Below are 9,251 nucleotides of genomic sequence, written 5' to 3' on the forward strand. Positions count from 1 at the left end.
AAATCACATCACATAAATATTTTTAATACATTGCTGTAAATTGCATATAGAGGAATGAATGGATGGATGAATGAATAGTTCTATTTTCTACCATTCACACTGAGTGTGCTTCTGCATGCAACTTTACCTTTGTGACACTGGAGGGCAGTAGAAAGCTACAATCATTAAGTAGTTATGGAAACCCCTTATTCTTTTCTGCTTTTCTGGAAATTTCAGCTACTTTGCAGAACCTCACCTGAACAGATCTAATCATAAACACACCTTTGTATTCCATTTTATTTGTATATCAATCTATCTTTATCCCCCTCGCTTCATTTACAGTCTTTTCTAGTTCTACTTTTCAGCTATATTAACCTAGTGGTATGACACTGATATACCCACAATATATCAGTAGCATATCGATATTAGACATTTTTAACATATCATTGCCTGTTGATATTATTTATTTAATTATGCTAATTTACCCACTTAAAATAATTTTTTAAACCACTAATAATTTAACAACACTATTAAATGTTATCTTTAGATACATTAATACATTAATATGACTTTAAAATCAAATGTATTAAAGCCTTCAAAATATACTAAATTAACTTTATGATATCAGTATAAATTTGGATCTAAAAGATAAGGATCTACAATACAGTTACATACAGTCTAAAATACAGGCTATTACATGTAGATTATTTATTTAAACTTGTTTATTGTCTAATTTCATCAATGCAAGTAAGCTTGTCAGTAAGCACCAAATGAGAATTTGTAATTAATTAAAATGTAGGTTGTTTGCCAATGTTTTGCTGTCTAAATTGTATATCAGTACCATGTTGGGTACTGGCTGATATTAGACATTTAATTATGCAAATTTCCCCTATTTTTATACTCCCTTAAAATAGATTTTTAAAAACACTAATAATTTATTAACAGTGGTAAATGTCATCTTTAGCAAATCACAAAATGATTATTCATTTTTATATTGTACATTATAATATTTTGATGCCTAAATTTGCTTGTAGCATTTAAAGTTTTTTTTCAAGGTTTAGGTTTTAGTTTCAATATCATTTTATTTCAATATCAGCCAGTTATCGGTTATTAGTCATAGCACAAAAATAATTTTCAGCTTAATGCTATCGCCCAGAATTTTGATATCAGTGCATCCCTAATGTAACCTCAATAAAAGGTAGTAATTTCAGTATGTAGATGGTGTGAAAGTTGGGTCTGAGAGAGAAAATGAGAGCAGAAGGGGGAGGAGAAGAGAGGAGAGGAGGGGAGGGACTGAGTGCACACAGTCTGTGTGCTGTTTTCCCCACTTCTCTCTCTTTCCCTCTCCTCACTTCCATCCCCACTTGAGAAACAGTGCTTCACTGTACCGGTTGTACACCAGGTCCCTTTTCCCCTCATCCTGGATCAATCTTTTTCCTTCTCTTTTCTCCACCTCTATCATCCAGTTGGCTCTCTCTGCTTGTTCCAGATCCCCTTCTACCAAACACGCTCTCATCTCTCTCTCTCTCTGTTGCTAATTTTTCCCCGTCGCCCCACTCTCAGTCGGCATGGTGAACAGAGAACTGCTAAGCTGTTGAACATGGGCTCCTGCCTCTGCAAAGGTCACCAAGGTCAGTCTTTTCCTGATTGTATCTGAGTTTGTCTGTCTCTGTCCATCAACCTACCTGTTGGTCCTTCCGGTCTTCACTCTTATCTGTTTATCCACCTGTCCACTTATCTCGAGCATTTACATAATGCATGAATGTGATTAAAAATCACAGCTTATTCAAATACAATGCAAAATGAACACATAGAGTTGTGAGTGACTGAAATAAGTGCAGTCTATATGAATAAATTGTTTTATTGTTTACAAGTTTTATAGTTTTTTTTTTTTTTTTTAAATACTGATGCTTACATACTGCACTGTAATTAAATATTACACAGCTTTTTGATACTTGATTCTGACTGGTCAATCGTGCCTTCCAGCGGTCTGATATTTCCTAATATTCGCCGTTGTCCATGGCAACGCTGTATATCAGTCAGCTCCTCCCTCGTAATTGGGGAGTTCCAACATTAATTTAAAACGTATAAATGTAAAGTAATTTTTATATATATATATTATATATATATACACACATATACACACACACACACACACACACACGTGTGTGTGTATATATATATATATATATATATAAAATGCTTATAATATAATTACAAGTTAAATCTGCATTAAATCTGACATTGCATAACATATATATATATATATATATATAGATAGATAGATAGATAGATAGATAGTTACACACACATATACTCACAATTTGCGATTATAAATTATCAACTAAAGTGAAAATTACCTTAGAGGACTTAATTTTTATTATTAAATTAATAATACACTATATATTTTACTGTTATATTGTTGCAGTGTTCGTCTTGTTGTTAGGCTATTTGTTTTGTACATTGTTATTGACTATTTTTTTAGTGAAAGGTTTAAAATACTATACAGGTACGATTACAAAATCATTTTCAATCAGTACTTGATTCCACGTTTTTTAATTAATTTTCTGAGTAGCTGTGTATTAAGTGTTTAACATTTGTCGGGGTTTTTATATATATTTTTATAACGGCGGTCAATAGCTGCATCCCAAATAACACACTATACACTGCACTTATACAATATGTACTTGTGCACTATGAATTATGTAAGGTTATTTTGTCATTCATCGGATAGCACCTCTCCCTCTGTTTTAAAGCTGCAACACTTGAGTGCATGAAGAGTCCAGCATTCTACACTCTTTAGTATTTTTTTTTTTTTCACTTAAGTGCATCATTCGGGTATTTAAAGTGCACTTTTTCTTTTTGGAAATTTTCAGTGTGAACACACTACTCGCACTATTTATACTAAAAAATGGCACAGAATAGTGCATAAGTACGCCAACTGGGATGCACCTATATTGTACATTAATATGACTTTAAAATAATCATAAAATTATTCTCAAATTAATATTTCATGTCCACTTATTTATTTATATTGTGAATAGATTTGTATATAAAGATGTAGATGTGTATTAAATGGCTATAAAATAATTCTCATATCAATATTTCATGTCAACATAATTGTTTATTTGGTGAGTATAGGCCTATCCATGTTATAAGTGTATTAGCAACAATTTAGTTTAGGGACCAATTCTCACTATTAACGGTTTGTTAATAGCGAGAATTGGACCTTAAAATAAAGTGTGACCGTGTATTAAACTCGGTCCAGTTTGTTTTGCGATAATGGCTCTATCACCTACATAATGACTATAAAAATTATAACAATTCTCATATCAATATTTTATGTCCACATATTTATTGATTTGTTGCTGTGTACTAATTATTAAACTCTGTCAGGTTTATTTTGCAATAATGGCTGTTCATCAACACTTGCATAATGACTATAAAATACTTCACAAATCAATATTTAATGTCCACATATGTATTGATTTTGTGAGTATCTGTGTACATTATATCTTACATAATGACTACACTGAGGGATTTATTTGAGTTAGTTGTCGCTAAATTCACAGGCCAAACAGAACCAGTTGTTGACGCTGGAGTAGCACAGCTAATTCTGAGAAGTTTCCTCTGAGCACCGGAGGGAAATTATTCTGTTCTCATTTGTATCATCCCATCTGAATAAGACAAGTGTATTATGAATCAGAAGACAGCGAGACCGCTCAATCTGGGTGCACATATGTACTGTCACAGTATTTACAAATGAAGTCTATGGTAAGAGGTGACATTTCATCCTCAAGGTGTCCTCCAAGGAAATGGCACAGATGAAGTGGATGATTTGTAAATCCCAGGGAGCGGAGGGTAGTGTTTGTTTGTCTGAGTCCTGTGGGGGTTAGAAGGTCCAGGGCTCTGTAGCTAAGGCGGAGCATGAAGTGCGAAATGCCAGGGTCAGAGCTGATGTATAATGCATATGTGAGATGGATGGAGTTTCACCGTGATGAATGGGAGGTGGGTTGTAGAGGGGGACACACGCACAACGTGTGACATTGTAAAGGTCACGCATTGTCAGTTGATACCTGTTAGCAAATAACATGCTGGCAGGAGGCCGAAGCTCCACAGGTCTGAGATTAGCTGTCCTCTTTGAGGTCTAACCTCAATGAGATGCGGCTGGTGACGAAAAATGTGCTTTCTAACATTGGGGATCCCCAGGGAGGTGTTGTCAAGACAATCTCTTGTTGCTATGGAAACAGAGCAACAGTAGTGAGTCCCGTCAATCCACTCCAGGTCAAACTGCTACACACGCACACACACACACACACTCACTCTGTTATCTGTCACTGGAAAATATATTAAATAAACAGTTTGCAATTAACAGCAACATATTTTGTCTCTCTAGAGCTGCAAAGTGGCCAGCAACACCCCATGGAAGAGCTTCACTCGTACGCTGAAGGACAGCCCATCTTTAAGGTCTGTTTTGTCACAAAAATCAAAAGTGGAAGTGTATATGAAGATGTATAAATATAAAAGATGCATGGGAACGCTTTCACACTCTGAATGTGTAAGATCTGGTAAAAGTGTCTTCTTAGGTGTAATTAGCACCTGTGATTCACTTGCATATGTGATTTCTGAAAGGTTTTATTTGGTATGTTAGGCTGTCTTGTGTTTCCTGTCTTGTCATGTTATTCAGGGTAACCATCAGCCCTACAATGGCAGCATGTCAGATAAAAGGAGCAGCAGCGGGTATGACATTGGAGAATTGGCTACATCTTCCCTGCTGGGTGAGGAGCAAAGAGCGCATGTTAGGCACTGTCACACTGTGTGTTGTTTTGCTAGGTTTTTGCTATTGTTCGGAATCATTCGTCTGAATCAGAAGAGCAGTCGACCTTTACAGAAGCTTGCTAATGTAATTTCCCTCTGCCTGCATATCTCTCATTTATGAACAATCTCTCTCTCTCCTTCTCTAGTGCCTCTTTAGCCACCTGTTTCCTTTCCTGCCGGTTTTTTTTTTTTTTGCTCGATTTCTCCAGGCCCACTCTTTTCAGAAAGTTAATTACAGAGAGTAATAATGTGTTATGGGTTTTTAAGCTTTTCCAAAGAGCATTTTTGATAATTTCAGTCTAATTATAAATGCAGTCACCAGCTGATGAATATGTATTATGAGGCAAAAAGAACCACAAATCTCTGATCGACTGCAAAAATTCTAGAAACTAACTGCTTTGGGGAAAAAATGCAATTAGGAGGATTAATTTATAAAACACGTGTCATGGGGAATGCAAATTATTGCTAGTTCCAGTAATAGGTTTGTATGGACTTGCACGACCATTAGGCACCAAGTTTGTCTATGTAGAAATGTTTCTTTTCACTTGTCCCCAACTGCATTGGGCACAAAAAGTACAATAATTTGTTTACCAAAAATTGGGACATGTCTGAATAAAGTTTAAAACATATTTATAGTTTTGTAATTTACAATAAAAATTAAAATATTGCAATAAACCTTAAAGGGTTAGTTCTCCCAAAAATGAAAATTAGCCCATAAATTACTCACCCTCAAGTCATCCTAGGTGTATATGACTTTCTTCTTTCAGACGAATCCAGTCGGAGTTATATTAAAATTTGACTTTGATCTTTCAAGCTGTTTAATGCCACTCAGCGGGTGTTGCATGCATCAGTCCAAAAGAAGTTAAATAAAAAGCAAATCCATCCATAAAAAAAGAGTGTCTCACACGGCTCCGGGGGGTGAACAAAAGCCTCCTGTAGCGAATCGATGCGTTATATATATATATATATATATATATATAAAACAAAGTGAAAATTTATTCTACAAATTGTGTCAAAAATATGACATTCCTTTATGATTTCAATTGATGGACACAATTGTAAATGTGAAAACCTCTGAGGTGTTGCAGGCCAAAATGATAATTTGAAGAGGAAAGATACAGTTTTCATGCTAGGCTCTTACATAATTGTTCCTTTCACATAGCTAATATTTCTCAAAACATGGTATTTGTGCCTCTAATGCTTTGAAAATATGCAATGGGGCCCTAAAGTGTAACCCATTGAAAATGTCTTCTGGTCCCTGCTTTCAGACACTAATCCTAAAAGGCTGTTCAGTTTTCGATGACTTTGGAGAGAATAAGCTCTACGTCTCTTTTTACCCAGATGATTTATCCGTTCTCACTTTTGTCCCTTTTTAGCATCACCTCTTCACCTTCTTCCTTCTTTTAATTTCTTTTATTTCATTTGATTTGCGCTCATGCTAATCCCTCCGATCTCCCCAGGACTGCTGGCCACTATTAAAGACCACATCACTAAGCCCACTGCGATGGCCCAGGGCCGAGTCGCCCACCTGATTGAGTGGAAGAGTTGGGGAGGGGAAGCGACGTCTGGAGGGGGCTTGTGTGGCTGGACGAGAGATGGTGGAGGATGGGGAGGTCTGGGAGCCACACTGCAGGAGGACGAGCAGCTCTACTGTTGTTTTGTTTTGATCCCTCCCCTGCGCTCTCCTGCTTGCGTCACTTCTGAGCGGCGCATGCGCAAAGCTGACCTCCATACGTCATTCCCCCAGAACTGCTTCCGTGTACAACTGTTGGCGCAAGCTACATTATAAAATGATTATTACATTTTGAATATGTATATTTTTCTTACAAAAACGCATCGATTCGCTACAGGCCTTTGTTCACCCCCCGGAGCCGTGTGAGACATTTTTTTTTATGGATGGGCGCTTTTTATTTGACTTCTTTTGGACTGATGCATGCAACACCCGCTGAGTGGCATTAAACAGCTTGAAAGATCAAAGACAATTTTTAATATAACTCCCAACTGGATTCGTCTGAAAGAAGAAAGTCATATACACCTAGGATGACTTGAGGGTGAGTAATTTATGGGCTAATTTTCATTTTTGGGTGAACTAACCCTTTAAACAAATAAATAAATAAACACATGCTAACAAAAAAGGATTGAAAATTAACCCTATATCACTCAGTAAGGGCAATCCAGTTTGAGACCAAATGTTTGTTTGTAGTTCTTATTTTCATTTTTGGGTGAACTATTTGCTGTTAATTTACTTGCCATCAGGCCATCCAAGATGTAGGTGACTTTGTTCTCTTCAGTAGACAGAAAGAAGACTCCTTGGTGTTTCATAAATACAAGTCTATGGCTACCGACACTTTAATAGTCAAAATAGCATATAGAAGCAAAATAAAATTAGTACCTGTTGCTCCTAGCAATATATTAAGGTCTTAGGAAGCAAAGCGATCAGTCTGTGCAAGAAACTGAACATTATTAAGCTTTATATATATATAGAATAAGCTCTACGTCTCTTTTTACCCAGATGATTTATCCGTTCTCACTTTTGTCCCTTTTTAGCATCACCTCTTCACCTTCTTCCTTCTTTTAATTTCTTTTATTTCATTTGATTTGCGCTCATGCTAATCCCTCCGATCTCCCCAGGACTGCTGGCCACTATTAAAGACCACATCACTAAGCCCACTGCGATGGCCCAGGGCCGAGTCGCCCACCTGATTGAGTGGAAGAGTTGGGGAGGGGAAGCGACGTCTGGAGGAGGCTGGTGTGGCTGTACGAGAGATGGTGGAGGATGGGGAAGTGTGGGAGCCGCACTGCAGGAGGACGAGCAGCTCTACTCTCACCTCACTGATGAAATCAAAGAAGCACGATTTGCTGCGGGTGAGACAGCATTTATATATTTAACATTTAACTACTCAGGTTTAAACTAATCTAAAAACTTCAGCCCTGCATAATAAGTATTATTGCAGTAATACCTCGATTATGTTGTTTAATGTGCCTCATGAGTTCAGCATGATGGACATGAACAAATGCAGGGTTTTTCCATTCGTTCTTTCCACACTAATAGCTCCTCTTGAATGTCTCATTGTGATGTGTTGATGTTCATGTCAGTACTATAGCAACCAATGTAGATATACCGGATATTGACTACATTGTCTGATCAAACAGATCAGATATCATCACTTACAATATGACAGTGCCATTGGGGTGGTTTTTTTTAACTTGTGGCAGTAAACAACCACCTAGAAACCACACAGCAACATGTTAAAAACACTTTAAAAACAATGCCCTGGCATTGACTTTGTGACTTTGTTACTGCAAAAACTGCTACTATTTAAGTGTAAATTTCAAATCTTACTCTGAAGGATTTCTGTTTTTTAATTAATAGTTCACCTTAAAGTAAAAATGAGCTGAAAATGTAATCACCCTCAGGACATCCGAGATGTAGATGAGCTTGTTTCTTCATTGGAACAGATTAGCATCACTTGCTAACCAATGGATCCTCCGCAGTGAATGGGTGCCGTCAGAATGAGAGTCCAAACAGCTGATAAAAGCATCACAATAATCCACAAGTACAACTCCAGTCCACCAATTAACATCTTTTGAAGTGAAAGGCTGCATTTTGGAATAAACAAATTCATCCTTAAGATGTTTTTAACTTTAAACTGTTGCTTCCAGCTAAAATACAAGTCCTCTATTCATAATATTACTTTCTCAAATGAAAAAGTTGTCTTGCTTAAATTGGGAGAGAAATATGCCGCAAACATGCAGCTTTTCACTTCACAAGACATGAACTGATTGACTGTTGTCCTGTTGATTACTTGTGGATTATTGTGATGCTTTTATCAGCTGTTTGGACTCTCATTCTGACGGCACCCATTCACTGCAGAGGATCCATTGGTGAGCAAGTGATGTAATGCTAAATTTCTCCAAATCTGTTATGATGAAGAAACAAACTCATCTACATCTCAGATGGCCTGAGGGTGAGTAAATGTTCAGCAAATTTTCATTTTCAGTGAACAGACAGACAGGTGTGAAATACCAATTTTGGTCTTGGTAATTGTCATGAATATTCATTTAAATGTTAAAAGTTCCTTCATAGGACATGAGTGATAAAAAACAGTTGATGTAAGTGCAAATTTCTTACGGATAATTATGTTGTTTCTTTCTGGTCCTCTATTATGTATATGTGATCTCTTTCTTCCTCTCACAGGTGTGGCGGAGCAGTTTGCTCTGGCTGAGGCAGCGATGAATGCCTGGTCATCCCAGGATGTTGAAAATAAAGCTATAGGCAGTACAGTTCCAGTACAAGGTATTAATTCCACTGTTATTATCTCCTATAAAGAACTTTTTTTGCAATGGAAAGGTTCTATGAATGTTAAAGGTTCTTTATGGAACCACAGATACCAATATGCATTGGTATCTGTAGCACAGATACCCCCCCCCCCCCATTTTTGTTTTTTTTCCTT

General features: G+C 36.8%; 1 protein-coding gene across 1 annotated transcript in view; it reads left to right on the plus strand.

Moving 5' to 3' along the window:
- LOC107737545 (protein FAM131C-like) overlaps positions 1 to 9,251 on the plus strand; it is a 17,978-nt gene that overhangs the window by 6,021 nt on the left and 2,706 nt on the right. Inside the window, exons 3-7 of the mRNA XM_016549054.1 lie at positions 1,469 to 1,610; positions 4,376 to 4,446; positions 4,667 to 4,757; positions 7,429 to 7,662; positions 8,996 to 9,094. Of these exons, the coding sequence (XP_016404540.1) occupies positions 1,469 to 1,610; positions 4,376 to 4,446; positions 4,667 to 4,757; positions 7,429 to 7,662; positions 8,996 to 9,094 (637 nt within the window). The remainder of the gene's footprint in view (positions 1 to 1,468; positions 1,611 to 4,375; positions 4,447 to 4,666; positions 4,758 to 7,428; positions 7,663 to 8,995; positions 9,095 to 9,251) is intronic.

Source organism: Sinocyclocheilus rhinocerous, unplaced genomic scaffold (assembly GCF_001515625.1).
Source record: "Sinocyclocheilus rhinocerous isolate Xijiao unplaced genomic scaffold, SAMN03320098_v1.1 scaffold72, whole genome shotgun sequence".
NCBI classification, from domain to species: Eukaryota; Metazoa; Chordata; class Actinopteri; order Cypriniformes; family Cyprinidae; genus Sinocyclocheilus; species Sinocyclocheilus rhinocerous.